General features: G+C 38.0%; 2 protein-coding genes and 1 pseudogene across 2 annotated transcripts in view; all 3 read right to left on the reverse strand.

Annotated features, from left to right (window-relative positions):
* The window catches only part of LOC111342437 (glutathione S-transferase), a 3,682-nt gene extending 427 nt beyond the window's left edge, over positions 1–3,255 (reverse strand). Inside the window, exons 1-4 of the mRNA XM_022949515.2 lie at positions 3,048–3,255; positions 1,690–1,791; positions 773–888; positions 337–447 (exon numbers count right to left, since the gene is read on the reverse strand). Of these exons, the coding sequence (XP_022805250.2) occupies positions 337–447; positions 773–888; positions 1,690–1,714 (252 nt within the window). The 5' untranslated portion in view covers positions 1,715–1,791; positions 3,048–3,255. The remainder of the gene's footprint in view (positions 1–336; positions 448–772; positions 889–1,689; positions 1,792–3,047) is intronic.
* Positions 3,256–5,717: 2,462 nt separating this feature from the next.
* Positions 5,718–11,393, reverse strand: LOC111342438 (glutathione S-transferase 1). Its single transcript, XM_022949516.2, has 5 exons — positions 11,193–11,393; positions 9,870–9,971; positions 7,239–7,354; positions 6,805–6,915; positions 5,718–6,285 (listed from the first exon to the last, which is right to left on the reverse strand). The coding sequence occupies exons 1-5, from the start codon at positions 11,323–11,325 to the stop codon at positions 6,112–6,114; spliced, it is 636 nt and encodes a 211-aa protein (XP_022805251.2). The 5' UTR covers positions 11,326–11,393; the 3' UTR covers positions 5,718–6,111.
* Positions 11,394–14,760: 3,367 nt separating this feature from the next.
* Positions 14,761–15,976, reverse strand: LOC148740098 (uncharacterized; annotated as a pseudogene).
* Positions 15,977–16,259: the final 283 nt, after the last annotated feature.

The raw sequence follows: 16,259 nt of genomic DNA on the forward strand, positions 1-16,259 counted from the left end.
TATATTATACAATCAGCAAGTACACCCATCTATTGGGGTGTAGTCAGGTTATGTCAAAATCCAGAGATTTCAAAGCTGTTTGTATTAAACAGAGTGTTCTTTAATGACATGGTAACATCTTTTGAAATAGTGTGATGGAAAGAGGTTTTAATATCATCTACTGTACCATAACAATGTGAATAAATTGAAATAGGCCTATAAATAGAAGATATGAAAAAATAACGGTAGGAAATGTCATGCCCTAAACACAGGATCTTGTGCAGGAATCAAAGTTAATTAGTATATGTTAATGTATAATAATAAAGATCATAAACGAATTTGTCCACAAACTCTTACCTTATCACCAACAAAGAAACCCTTGCCTTCGTTGTTGGCTTTCAAAATATTTTCATATTTTGGCAGTCGGCTAGGAAGAGTTTCTTCAAAGAATTCTTTTAGCAGCTCCATCTACAAAATAATTTTGACCAAAAATGGGAAAAAAAAAGGAGTGACGGAATTGGCTTAAAATGAGTGAAAACTGAATGGGAGGTCAAGTGAAATTTGGAGATAGTTAGTTGATACATGGGGGAGGAGGGGAATAGGGTATTTCAAAACAAAAGCATTAATTAGTAGAGCACAATAAGGGAGAGAGGGTGGGAGGAAAATAAAAAGAGGAACGTAGGGAAAGGAGAGGGAGAAAAGTGAGAGGGAGAGAGTTGATTCATAGGGAAAAGGTTGCATGCTGTGAAAGAAAGGTGTAGGAAATGAGGAATGAAATGGGAAGGGAGGGTACCTTTTTAGCTTCATCCTTTTCCATGTGAATCTTTAACAAAGATTGGAAGAAATCTTCCACTCCACCCACAATCATATCAGCAATTGCCTCATCAAAACTTTCTGTTGGGCTCAAACCTAAATGCAGTAAAACAGCAGAGTTTATGTTTGCAGCCATAAATATATTGGATAATGTTCAATGTAGTGCACTAGTTCACACACTGTCAACTGACCATCAACCAAGTGTTGAGTGAGTGTTGACCCTTATCTCAGTCGAGTATTGACTCACTCTTGACCAATATATCAACTGATGTATCAGTCTAGAGTGCCAACAGTAAACATAATCCAATAAATTTTGGTCATGACTTTGAGTCATTTTAGACTGACTCCCTAGATGAGGGTTAAAAGAACACTGAGAAGGGCCCAAAACATAATTAAGCCCAAGAAACTGTACTGTATGATTATTATATCACTTCAGAGAGCATTGAAAAATAATCAAATGAAAAAAAGATGACAAAAAATGTCAGTCTGAACAATCACCAGAGCATGTGAGCATTATAATTAGCTAGCCAAAATCTCCATGTCAATTGAAACTGGAATATGCGACACAATGTGTGACAATTAAAGTGATAACTTTTTTGTGATAATTCATTTATTTCATCAAACAGAGCATAGGCAATAAGATATTGATATTACATAAAAATAAGAATGATAAATAAATTTAAACATGTATGTATTACAAAATTTAAGGAAGAAATACACTATGCCTTGACACGCTACAATTAAAAAAAATACATGAGATTAAGTTGATGAATTGGTAAGTGAGGCATGGAGAAATTAAAATTTTTCTGTGACACAGTGATAGTTATTGATAGTGACATTACTGTTACTGCTTCATAAATAAAGGAATATTTATTATATTTAATAGTGGTGACCTACCACCTATTCTGCAAACATACTTCATGATTGCTTGAGACTGACCAAGCACTTTTCCATCGGGAGTCACTAGAAATGGTGCTTGACCCAAGGGGGGCCTGCCAGCTAACAAAAGGAAATAGAAAATAAATATATCTAAATAGATGACATACCTATGAGTTAATAAATAAATAAGTGACTAGGTAGATACATATGGATACATATAAATAAATTTGTAGTTAAATGGAAACAAAAATAAATAATTAGCAGAGGGAAAGTTGATGAGAAGTACAGGTGAATAGATTGACTGAGTAAAACAAAATATGAAATTAACACTAAAAACATGTCAATCACAATATGTTTACTAATAAAGACAAAAATAAAAATGGACCCATGAATATTTTTTACAGGTAAATCAATACTTTTATGAACATTATCCCAAACGCTTTTCAAAACTAGTACAAACAATTACCTGATAACCATGCAGAGAAAATCAGGTATACGTAATTATGAAATGTCGATCAAAAATAGACAACTTCATTGCAATAATGTTAACCGTGTATAATATGTTAATTAACTTTTCATGTGCTTTCGGTTGAAACTCTAGGTGCAGCATCAGCTCATTACAAAAAAGCACTATTTTACTTTTCGTAAACTTTTCAATCGTGTCAAGTTATTTTTGGATGGAGCCATGTTAATTTTGGAGTCGCGGCGCTAGCTCTTGGGAATGACAATATCAACCATAGCCGAGTCACGCAATCCTTCTGTATGACTCAAAATTTCGCACTCCGGGTTTTCTCCTCGATGTAAATATATACATAAATGAAAACTAGAGAGCCAGACTGTAAAAGTTTACCTATCCGACTATACCTCATGAAAAGTAAAACTCATCTCATCTACGAGCTTTGGTTTTCGCTTTTAGTTCTAGAAATTTAAAATTGCATTGTCATCATTATACGAAAGCAATTACAGGTGGAAAGACAGCACGTAATGCGTTTGCGAAAGTTTGCGATCCAAGACTTTTTTCGGCTCCAAAACACGTCTTTTCACCACTGCTCAATAAGGACAGCGTATATTTCATTCGACAATGTGCGATTGGTTAAAAAAATAGTTTTTGTGATGGTAAATGGTTCAGGTAACGTAGAACGATAACAGTTTTAGTTGCAGCCATCCTATTAAGTCCTTTTTTTCTTTTTATCAGAGAGCAATGTGGATTAGCAATGAGAGACAGCCTTTTCATTTGATAGTCAGCTCCTGAACCTTAAACTTAAAGAAAAACGAGAAAAAAAAAACCTCTCGGATAAAGGTTAGTTAATTTAAAATAATGTTTTGAAAACAGTTAAGCGCTGTGTCGTGATCTCCTTCCAATATTTCCTACTTACTTTCTTTCTCCTTAGCCCATTGCTCACGCGTCAATCGGACGTCTTCGTATTCTATATTCGCAGCAACGAATGATAGTCGAATGATCTCTGCCCGACCTCGGGAATCGAAGTAATAAAGTTGATAACCAGCTATTTTTTCTCCAAGTGAACTCAACAGAGCGCCAGTACAGTCTTGCTAAGGAGATTGGAGGTCACGCAACTTATACGGAGACGTTTTCATTGGTTCTATTTTGAGAAGTATGTCATCGCGTTTAAGATTGAGGCTAATTTGATTTCGGTCATGTGGAACTAATCTTAGCTTTCAAATATGATTTTTCTCGGCGACCTTCTGTGACCCAAGAACGCTTTCTTTCTTTTTTCTTTTCTGTTTTGCCAATGCCAGAAATCGTCAAACTATGTTCGATGACTGGCGGAAGGTAAGATTAAGTTGATCGCTACCAGAATTAGCAGCATTTGTGTTTTGGCAAGATTTAAAAGAAGGTTGAATCGGTTAGCGAGCACTAATCGCGAAGCAAACGAAACAATAGCTATTTTTGTCCATGACATATCCACACCTTTAGTGTCGTTGCGTGAGTCAATAGTACTGGACCCTGGATGTTGGATTGCTGTGTCATTGTGTGAGGAGATAAGATTCGGAGGTAATTTTTTTACTGAGCCTCGGTGGCTCTGGATTTTTACAAACAGACGACGGTTTGTTTTTCGGTAGGGCTCAAAATCGTAATAGCTTAATTAATGCCTGTCATTCTCCCAGTAAATCGACATTTGATCTTGGATGATAGGTGCTTTGTAGGTCACACAACAGGCTCCAATATTATATACCGCCAATGAAAGCATTTTCTTAGTTTTGCTTAACAAGTTTCCGTTTACTTGGGCCTGCTTTGGACTTAGTCAGTAAACTTTTATAGAAATTTCAATCAGATACTTTTTTTCGAACAAATCTATTTATAAATTTGAGTCTGCATTTAGCTGAGTCAGCATTCATTAAAATCGAGTCCCCTTTTGAAACTTCTTCAATTAGTTTTTTACGACGAACTCATGTCTATGGTTACAGCAGGTCACATTTATATTCCTGTAATTACAGAAAGGGGCATTTGGATTTTCGGTTTTGCAGTTTTATCTATATTTCAGATCTGTTTTTGTGCTATAAAAACTTCGTTTGTTCGGTTTTGGCGTTCTTTGCAGTTTGTGGATTTTCCGCTTTTCAGCATTTCCTTTCGGTTTTCGTTAAAAATGCTATTGGGTTTTCGGACTTGGGACCCGATGTGGTTTTCGATTTTACCTACTAAGGTTCCGTTTAATCTTCGATCTAAGCAACAATTATATACGCCTCCACTGATCTCGAAACCTCTGCATGCTCTACTTGTCACCACTGCACCGGATCGATTAAGGTTTGGATAACGGACCGTTTTGCATGCGGTTTTCGGTTTTGATCGAACTGCTTGCGGTTTTGCGGTTTCGGATGTTTTTTTTTTTTTTTTTTTAAATTTTATTTTTCACGGTTTTGCCATTTCTAATATATACCCCAATGCCTGTATCATCCTATTTAATCCAGCGGTAATTTTACGAAAATGCACATCAATACGAGAGAACTGTTGTTTCTCAGATGTTGTTATTACTCATCCTTTTTAATTTTCTGGTTGACCTACGTCAACATTGCCTTCTTCGACTTCTTTACCGGCTTCATGAACAACGGACAACCTACTGTCCCGGATTGTCTCAACAAATTCTCGAGGCTGATGGCGCTTTAAGAAAGTGTTGGAAAATCCATGAATAAGGGCTTGGTTAGATAGACGCCCCAAGAGTGACTTCTAGGCAAGGGCTTAGCCAGGAGAGGGAGGGGTCTTGGGGTGCCCGTGCCTCCCCCCCCCCCTCTCTTGGTAGGCCTTCTTTAGAGCAAACAATCTACAACATTCAGGTGGCGAAAACGCCATGACAATATCTTGGCCGTGAGTGCCATTGTTGAAAAGCCCACTTTTAAAAAATGTTTTTTTTGGTAAAGTATTTTCGTCAACGGCTCTTGTATTTAGTTAATATGGGCCTTCATGCCGCTGTAATACGACTGAGCCCGCTGATACACGCGGGAGAGCAGCGGTGTAAATGGTGAGTTGCCTCTGTGACCCCCCCCCCCTCCCCTTGGAAAAATCCTGGCTACGCCCCTGCTAGGCAGTTTGTCTGTAATTGTAGAAGGAGAATGCTTGATTTTATAGTGTTAACGAATAAAGATACTGCTGAAAAAGTTGCAATGATTTTTTAAAATTTTCTTCTAGCTTTGAGGATAGTACGGCGGGATAGTACTAGCTTTGAGGATAGTACGGCGATATGTTTGGCGCGCTTGATCGACCTCGGACCGAAAATTACCTCAGTGACGGGTGCGAGTCTCGGCCGGAGCATGATTGAACCAAAGCCAATGCGCAAGCTGCCTTATCAAGTATCAACAACCATACAGGAAAACTGATGAGTTTCCAGGGGCTGGGGAGGGAGGGATAGGAGGTTGCCTGTGATGTGCTCTGTCGTTCCGTCACTTCATGCTAAAGGAACTCCAGAAGAAGTCTGGGCACAAGCGCTTGCGGAGAGGGCATCGACAGTTTTTTGTTCTCAATCAAATCTTGTAGTCAGAGTACAAAATTGTATAGGGGGAAGTATAAAGGCTTAAAAATTTAATGAGAACTGTTAGCAGTTCAGGAGCTTCTTTGTATTTACCAACAACAAAAAAGACAACGGCACAAATGCAAATCACAATAGTACACGTTTGTCTTTTTAAAATTCTCCCAAACATTCACCAGGACATGAAAAATGTACAAATAAAGAAAGATAGTCATTATTATTAAATTAATGAAGACAATTCCACGTCATCTAGTCGTCTTCTTTTACCTCTTACGACGAGAGGCCCAGTAGACGTCTTCTCCCTGGGCCCTGGGCCATGGGCCCCACTGACGATCAAAGAGCAGTTGAAGTTTCAATAAACATACAGTTCTCACACAGAAAATACGTTTTCAGCTAGTTTATTTTTGTTTTCTATCACTACAAAGTTGGTAACCATCAATAGTTCAGAATCACAAAACATTTAATGGTCTGTTTTTGGGCGTGTCTCGACCCATTTTTTTATTTCTGGCACATCCAGCACACGCTTGTAATGGGCAGCCAACAATGGGGACTTTTCAAGTGTCTTCGAGGCAGTAGGCTCCATATTTCCCAACATGTACATCATGTCGAAGAAAATGATGTCAGCATATGTAAGCTGTGAATAAATATTGTAAAAATAAATCTGTGTTAGCCGTGTGATAAAGTTTTGAGAAGAAAAAGAGAAGGGGCAGAAAGAAAGAAAATAAAGAGATAAAAAGAAGAAAATAACTGACAGCAAAAATAATGATGATGATTACAGTGATCGTGCTGATGATAAGAATGATAAGTTTTTTAGTACGTCATACATTCAGCAGGTGCACTAGCTCATTTATTGTGGCATAATCAGGTTATGTCAAAATACAGAAATTTCAAACCTGTTTGTATCAAACAGAGTGCTCTTTAGTGTCATGGCAACATCTTTTGAAATAGTGTGAAGGCGAGAGGTTTCAATAAAATTTTTTCTACTGTACAAATAACTATGTGAATAAATTCTCCCAAATAGTAGATACAAAAAATAATAATGAGAAATGTCATGCATGCCTTAAATGGTGGGTCTTGTGCAGAAATCAAAGTTAGTAATTATGTGTACATATAATAATTATGATCACAGATGATTTTGTCCACAAACTCTTACCTTATCACCAACAAAGAAACCCTTGCCTGCATTATTGGCTTTCAGAATATTTTCATACTTTGGCAATCGGTTAGGAAGAGTTTCCTCAAATAATTCTTTCATTAGCGCCTTCTACAAAATAATTTTTGACCAACATGAGGGGAAAAAAGTGAAGGAACTGGCTTAAAATGAGTGATAACTGAATAAGTGGTCAAGTGAAATGTGGAGATAGTTGGCAAATGGGGGAAGAGGGGGATAGGGTATGTATTTAAAAAAAAAAGCATTAGTAGAGGGAAAAAAGGGAGAGAGAGCATGGGAGAAAAGTAAAAGGAGGAAGATAGGGAAAGGAGAGGGGGAAAGAAATAAGAGGGACAGAGCTAGTTAATGAGGAAAAGGTTGTATGCTGTGGAAGAAAAGTGTTGGAAATGAGGAAGTGAGATGGGAAGGGAGGGTACCTTTTTAGCTTCATCCTTTTCCAATAAAATCTTTATCAAAGATTGGAAAAGATCTTCCACTCCACCCACAATCATATCAGCAATTGCCTCATCAAAACTTTCTGTTGGGCTCAAACCTAAATGCAATAAAAACAGTAGAGTTTATGCTCACAGCCATAAATATGTTGGATTATGTTCACTGTAGGTACTCTTGACTAATATAGTTTTCGATATATCAGTCCAGAGTTGGTCAATACCCAACCAAGTGTCGTGTCACCTGACACTTGGTCGATATATTGGTCAACACTAGGTCAACAGTTGGTTGACATACAGACAATAGTCAGTTAACACTCAGTTGATAGTTGGTCGGTACTTGGCTGATACTCGTTCGAGACTTTGCCAACAGTCAGTTGACAATTATTGGTCGAAATTATAGACTTTCAACAATTGACTGAGTCTTGACCGAGTATTGGCCAGCTATTAACCTACTTAACATAGTGTCAACTGACTATCAACTGAGTGTCAACCGAGTGTTGACCAGTATATCAGTCAAGTATCAACCCACTCTTGACCAATGTATCAACTGATGTATCGGTCGATACATAATTAATCTAATAAATTTTGGTCACGACTCTTAGAGTCATTTTAGCCTGTCACTCCCCAGTCATGAGGGTTAAAAGGACACTGAGAAGGGCCATTATAAACATATTTAAGCCCAAGAAACTGTACTGTATGACTATTAATATCCCTTTGGAGGGCATTGAAAAATAATCAACTGAAAAACAAATGAGAAAAAAACATCAGTCTGGACACTTGAACATGTGAGCATATTACAGCCAGCCAAAATCTCCATGTCAATCAAAACTGGAACATGTGACACAATGCATTACAAAGTGATAAATTTCTTTTGTAATAGTTTATTTATTCCATCGAACAGAACATATGCGATAAGATACCAATACTAGTTACAAAAATAAGAATGATAAATAACAATAGCATTATAATAATAATTTAATAATAATTTACATTTCTAAAGCGCTAAAATTATAAAATATTCTAAAGCGCTTTACAACATTATTAACTACAAATATTAAAATGATAAACGACAAAATATCAAAACAAACTGTAAGCCAGCTTGAATAGATGTGTCTTAAGCTTTGACTTAAAAATCGTTACACTTGGACTGTTTCGAATTTCAAGCGGCAGTTCGTTCCACAAAAAAGGTCCAGAACGGGCAAAGGCACGATCACCAAAGGTCTTAAAGTTAGTTCTTGGGACCTTAAGGAGACCCTGATCGCAGGAACGTAGCTGATGACCCTTGACACTGTGTGGCTGCAGATATTCTTTTATGTATAGTGGGCCTTGGTTATTTAAAGCTTTATAAATTAAAAGTAACAACTTAAAATGGACGCGATAAGCCACAGGAAGCCAGTGAAGATTATATAAGGCGGACGAGATGTGGTGAAACTTGGGAATCCTAAAAATTAGTCGAGCAGCGGCGTTAAGCACCTTCTGAAGACGCTCTGTCTGGTACTTGGGTACGCCAAATAAAAGGGAGTTACAATAGTCTAAATGCGAAGTCACAAATGCGTGAACAAGAGCCTTCGTGGACTCAGGACTGAGGAATTTCCTAATTTGGCGAATTTTATACAATCCATGAAAAGCTTTGCTGCAGATCTTACCAATGTGAATGGACATGGAAATATTGGAGTCAAACCAGGAACCCAGGTTTCGAACACTGTTGAGAGGCTGAATGGTAGAATTACCGACTGTGATGGAATCAATTGCGATTTTTGATAATTGATGGCGGGAACCAACAACTAAGAATTCGGTTTTAGAATCGTTAATTAACAGGCGATTATAAATCAACCATGAGCGGACATCCGAAATGCAGGCTTCAAGAGCAGCTATGGCGTGGTCTTGCGAAGATATGTCATTGGGTCTAAACGACAGATAAAGTTGTGTATCATCGGCATATCCGTGAGCAGAGGGGAGATGGTTAGCGATCACGTGATATAGTCGAGATATGTATAATATGAATAAAATAGGACCCATACAGCTGCCTTGTGGGACACCGCAGTTCAAATGAAAATCATCTGATGTTCGATCGTTTATGAGAACACGTTGTTTTCGGCCAGACAGATAAGACGCAAACCATTTATGGGCAGAGCCAATGATTCCAAAATCGCTTTCAAGAACATTAAGGAGAATCTGATGATCGATTGTATCAAAAGCAGCGCTTAGATCCAGTAGCACAAGAAGCGTAATTTCCTGATGGTCCATTGACATAAGAATATCACTTTGAACCTTAAGCAAGGCAGTTTCGGTAGAGTGAAATCTTCTAAACCCTGATTGTAACTTCGGCAGAGGAGCATTGTATTCACAGTGCTTAAACAATTGAGAAAGAACCGCCTTTTCGACGATCTTGGAGATGAATGTTAGATTGCTTACCAAATTACAATGGAAGAAATATATTATACCTTGATATACCACAAGAAAAAAAAATGAACGAGATGAAGTTGACAAATTGCTAGGTGTCGGCCATGGAGAAATTTAAACTTTTCAGAGACATAGTGATAGTAATGGATAGTGACATTACTGTTGTTGCTTCAAAAATAAAGGAATATTTATTACACTATGGTGACGACCTACCTCCTAATCTGCAAACATACTTTGTGATTGCCTGAGACTGACCGAGCACTTTTCCATCGGGGGTCACGAGAAATGGTGCTTGACCCAAGGGGGGCCTGCCAGCTAACAAAAGGAAATAGAAGATAAATATATCTAGATGGATGACATATAAATGAGTTAATAAATAAATAAATAAATGAATAGATAGATAGATACATATGGATATATATGAATAAATTTGTAGTTAAATGGAAACAAAAGTAAATAATTAGCAGAGGGAAAATTTATGAGAGGGACAGGCAAATAGATCGAGTGAGTAAAAAAATTATGAAATTAACACTAAAAAATATGTCAACCACTGAATATGTTTACTTAATAAAAACATAAATAAAAGTGGAGCTATAGATAAATTCTATTGGCGGTTCAATACTTTTATCAACACATCCTAAAGGCTCTTCAAAACTGAGTGCAAACAATTGCCTGATAACCAGATAAAATAAGGTATAAATCATAACAAAATGTCAAAAATAGACAACCTCATTGCAATGATGTTAGCAGTGTTGAAACTTAAGGTGCAGCATCAGTTCATAACAAAAAAGCATTACTTTTAATTTTCGTAAACTTCTAGATCGTATCAAGTAATTTTTGGATATAGCCTTGTTAATTTTTGAGTCGCGGCGCTTCTTAAAAGCTCTTGGGAACGAGAATAGCCGAGTCACGCAATCCTTCTGTATGACTCAATTTTTCAGAAACTAAGTGAACTCCGGGTTTTGTTCTCGATTTAAATATATAAAAAAAATAAAGAGCCAGACTGTAAAAGTTCACCTGTCCGACTTTACTGCATGGAAAGCAAAATCACCTCGTCCACGAGCTTTGGTTTTGACTATTAGTTCTAGAAATTTAAATTTGCATTGTCATCGTTATGAAGCAATTATACAGGTGGAAAAACAGAACATTTATATTTTTGCCAAAGTTTGCGACCTAAGACCTTTTCCGGCTCCAAAACACGTCTTTTCACCACATCACAATAAGGAGAACGTATATCTTATCGGACAATGTGCGATCGCTTAAAAATAATAGTTTTTTTGTGACGGTAAATTGTTCAGGCAACGTAGACTAGCTAATTAGGAACCCTAGGCTTGTAAAGTCATTTTTTCTTTTTCTCAGAGAGCAGTGTAGATTAGCAGAAACAGACCGCTTTTTCATTTAACAGTCGGCTCCTGAACCTTAACCTTATAGAAAAACGAGAAAACAGATCTCCTCGGTTAAAGGTTACTTAAAGAAAAACGATTTGAAAACTGAGCGCCGTTTTGTGATCTCCTTTCAATATTTCCTTCTACTCACATTCTTTCTCCTTAAGCCATTGCTCTCGAGTCAATCGGACGTCTTCGTATTCCATATTCGCAGCAGCGAATGATAGTCGAATGATCTCTGCCCGACCTCGCGCATCGAAGTAATAAAGTTGATAACCAGCCATTTTTCCTCTAAGTGAACTCAACGGAGCGTCAGTACAGACTTACCAAGTTTGCTTAGGGGTCACGCAATTTATACGAAGACGTTTTAATTGGTTCTATTTTGAGAAGCATGTAATCATGTACAGATTGATGCTAATTTGATTTCGTAAAATTAATTCAGAACGCTCATGCGGAACTAATAATAGCTTTGAAATATGATTTTTCTCCGCTGCATTCTGCATTCTTTCCTATTTTTTAGTTTTGCAAATGCCAGAAATCGTCAAACTATGTTCGATGATTCCCATCTGGCGGAAGGTGAGATTAAGTTAATCGCTACCAAAATTAGCAGCATTTCTCCTTTGGCAAGATTTAGACGGTTGAATCGGTTAGCGAGCACGAATCGCGAAGCAGACGAAACAATGGCTATTTTTGTCCATGACGTGTCCAAACCTTAAGTGTCGTTGCGTGAGTCAATAGTACTGGACCCTGGATGTTGGATGGCTGTGTCATTGAGGAGAGGAAATAAGATTCGAACTTCATGTTTTTACCGAGCCTCGGTGGCTCTGGACTTTTGCAAACAGACGACGGTTTGTTTTTCAGTAAGGCTCAAAATCGTGAGAGCTCGCCTGTCATTTTCCTAACAAAATCGACATTTGCCTAATAAGGGATGATTACGTTGCTTTTTAAGTCACACAACAGGCACTAATATTACATACCGCCAATGAAAGCAGTTACTTAGTTTTGCTTGACAAGTTTCCGTTTACTTGAGCTTGCTAAATGGGCTTAGTCAGCAAACTTTTGTAGAAATTTCAATCAGAAACTTTTTTGGACAGATCTACTTTAAATTTGAATCTACATTAAGCGGAGTCAGCATTCGTTACTATCGATATCCCCTTTTGAAACTTTTTCAGTTTTTTTTCCACGAACTTATGCCTAGGGTTACAACAAGTCACATTCATTTTCCTGTAATCATGATAGAAAGGGGCATTTTGATTTTCGGTTTTGCGAAAACGGTTTTTGTGCTATAAAAACGCACAGGAAAGAACTGAGAGATTCCAAATTTGGAAATGCAATTGTTACTGCTTGTTATTATATTGGAGAAACAATGGGGAATCAACAAAAACTCCAAAATTGGATAAAGAGATACACTTTCCAACCTTGGTAAGTAAAAAACTAAAAGCCCAAGGTTGGAAGGTCATATTTGCATTACCAAGTTTGGTAATCTATGAGAAAGGCCAACATGGGAAACATGGAACTCCAAGGTTGGAAGGTCATATTTTATATTACCAAGTTTGGTAATCTTTGTGAAAGTCCAATATGGGAACCATAAAGATCCAATGGAAGGTCATATTTTATATTACCAAGTTTGGCAATCTATGTAAAAGTCCGACATGGATACCATAAAACTCCAGAGTTGGAAAGTCATATTTAAGTTAATCATCATTTGCTTTATTAGAGCTAGTATTTATTAGGGTTCTCTTTATTAGATAAGATAGGATTAAAAAAATGTGGAGTGATCGTACAAAAATCACTCTTAAAAAAAAAGGTTTAGAAATGAAAAATTCGGAGACACCTTGTTGTTTACATGTAAAACTAGCTACTGTCAAAATTTGAGAGCAATCGAACAAATTCCCTTTGACTTGTAGCTCTTAAGAGGCTGTCCGCCTAAGAACGGATAAGGCAAATTTCGGACCTTCACCGATTTCCCTGATTTTTACTGTAAAAGCCGAGACTTCTATCCCATGAACAAATATTGCGTTTACTTTGAACCAGTCTGGTTTTTTCACTTTTTACGAGATACTTTTCAAGGTGACCTCAAAGGCGCCCAGTTTTCCCCGCGGACCTCCATGATTTAGCTACAAAAGTCGATCGCTGCTGTAGCCGTATTTTCAATTCCAACGAGCTTTCTATTTTGTACTGTCTAAGATCAACCTTTTGCCATTACGTTAACGGTAAAATAATCACACTGTATATATTTTTCACTGAGTTACAAATTTTTCAAAATACTTACCTCGAGCACTGAAATTTGTGATGCGCAAGGTACATGTGGTTGAAAGCTATTTTCTCTTATGTGGGACCTAAACTAGAGTCAAATCTATTACAGCCTATAAGCACTTACACCTAATAAGTAAATTATGGAATAGAACTTTTGGGCACTCTTCATGGCGCGCCGCAGAGAGCTTTGCGAATTTAACAAATATTCGCCATTTTGATCGAAACCAAAGATAACACGATCTGCACATGAATCCGATTTCTAAGCCCTAACGGCCTAAAACTGCTCGAAGATAAAGTACCAACCCCTTAATGAAGTATCAGAATCGATAAAAAAAATTGTTTTGTCCGTTTTACATGGCATGGAGGAAATGTTTCAGAAAAATCTTTTTCTGTACTGGCAAATGCAAATTAGCTGCATGCGTTCCTTGTTACGCATCCAAAATAGTTTCCGTAGCAATATTTGACCATGCAAACAATAGTTTCTATAGAAGTGGAAAAGTTACTGTTGTATCCCATTTGGACTTGAGAAACTTACTTAATGTTCAAGAGCGCTAGCCTTTGTTTTCAGTTATCAACGACGTGCCAACGGAATTTGTTGTTCGAGAAGTTGTTCATTTCACTCGTGGTTATGATTGTGGCCAATTTGCCAGATTTGACCATTTCTCCCAGCTATTTGCTAAAGTTTTCTTTTTTAACTGGTTAGCAAGTTGTTCATCGTCATTTGTAGAATGGCATCACAGTTGGTTTGTTAGCCTAATGGTTAGAGCGCTGAACCGGCGGTGTCGCAAAAGTCAAGCGTTCGAAACACGTTCAAGCATGAATTTTTCAGGTTTATTTTCGCAAATTAAAATTTTTGTCTATAATTGCGATGAACGTCTTCTCGTTCCGCAGTTCCTCTCTACTGTATTCATATATTCATCATTTCAAAACGGTATTTGTTGAAGAGGTGAATTTTACATGTTTAATTTTTCAACGTGACTGAGTCAGTTACGCCTGGTCACGCAACATCTAGTTTCAGAGGTTTGTCTTGTCGTCGAACCAAACGCGAATCCCGAAGATATGCAATATGATTGAACCATAGAGAGTAGGAGAATCCTGCCAGGAGAAATTGAAAAATAATACATATGATTCAAACTGGAATTTTAATAAACTCCTGCAAAATTCACATATCATTAACTTCTCGAAATTAAGAAAATCACAAACCTATATTTACGCGTAAATGCTACTAACATCTCCCACGGTCAGGGTAGTATTTTTTCCTTTCTCTTTTCTCTTTTAATTTTTGCGAGTTTTTAACATCGCCACAAACTTAATAACGACAAATTCTGAGAGATTTTCGCGAATTTTCTCAGAAGTGAGTACGTTAATTCGCTGAGTCCAACTGTTTATTAGGTTACTTTGAGGCTGTGCCTATTGATCTAAAACAAACTCACTCCACAGGCACCATCATTTGCTTTCCTGGGCTATGCAGCTTCTGATATAGTTGAATTAAAGCATTGGCATTCCTGTATAAATGACATAAGATGCTCAATAAGGTCTTTTTTCCTGTCTCTTGATTTAAATGGTACTTCAAAAAACGACAAGATTTCTTTGAGCATTGCTACATTACGATCTTTGAGCATTGCTACATTACGATCAGCTTCCTCTTCCTCTAGGGACAGTTCCTTCGGATTTTGCTCGATTTCTGAGGGTGTTTGTTGCCTTTTTCTGTTTGCTGTAAGGCGAGAGAAAAACTCCTGCACTTGGCTCTCGGTAAGCCACTCGTCTCGGTCAAGCAACCTATTGTTCTGCTCGTCTCTTGCCTTTCGCATATTATTTGAAACTTGCTGAGGGTCAGCTTTTAGCCCTGATTGTTCGCCTTGAACAAACTTTGCTGTTAAATAATTCTTAACTTTGCAACTGAATCTAGTGGATCCTGCTCGTGATTTGGGTAGGGCCCAACCCATACTGACAGTGTTTACTGGGGGCATTGAGTCATGTACAACCTGGTGGGTACTAGCTTCGCACTGTGGTTCGTCAGTGATGCTGACTGATGTAGTAAGCCTCTCTGCCCAATCTCTACGGAGCTTATCATATACTGTTTCTGACAGCCTTTCGTCCTTCACACAATGGTCTCCTACGTTCAAATGTAACTCCAGCTCTGAAAACGTTTGGAAACTCTTCACGCATCAAGGCTCCGAACATTCAAACATGTCCATCTTTGAATCGTTCAAATCATCGTCTTCATTTGAACCCTCTGTTCCAGGAACTGTGTATTCATACACACGTGCATTGTGAAAAGGGAAGAACTCCTTACTTACAACGAATGCGGTGTCCCCTTGGTCATTTGAAACTAGCTGGTCGTAAGAAATCTCCTTGCCACGCCCTTTTCCGTACGACCTTCACGCACGTATACTTTTTTCCCCAAACTGGATGTTGTGTAGCTTGCTAAAACCATCTATCTTGTTCACTTCTAAAGTTCTCTTAGACTCGTCAACTTCACATACACACGCGGATGTACCTTTCACTGGTCTCTCAGAGAGCGCCTTTCTCATGTCTCCCGCTGTTAGAATGTCGTGTCCTTCGTTGCAGAAACGTCGGATGCATATTTTCATTGGGCACAGGATACGATCATACACATCCTTGCCATACTGTGGCTCTGAAAAGTCATACCGAAAGACTTCAATACCTGCCCGCTGACCGATGTCTCTTGCTGCGGCAATGAGAGAATTATTATGATAAGAGCCAGTTTCATGGGACCTTAGGTAAACTCGAGTGATGTGGGGCTTCTCGGTTTTAATTTTCTTTTAGTGTATGATGGAACACACGGCGAACCAATCCTGCTGACATGTGTCAACCAGATGGGCATAGGACTGCAGTTCTAGTTTTCCTTTGTGGTTTGGATCCCTTGTGATCACTGTCGAGATGTGCCAACTCATTCCTCTCTTGCCGAACCAATCGGACTGCTTCTCACGAAATCTAA

Source organism: Stylophora pistillata, chromosome 2, assembly GCF_964205215.1.
Source record: "Stylophora pistillata chromosome 2, jaStyPist1.2, whole genome shotgun sequence".
Classification (NCBI taxonomy): Eukaryota; Metazoa; Cnidaria; class Anthozoa; order Scleractinia; family Pocilloporidae; genus Stylophora; species Stylophora pistillata.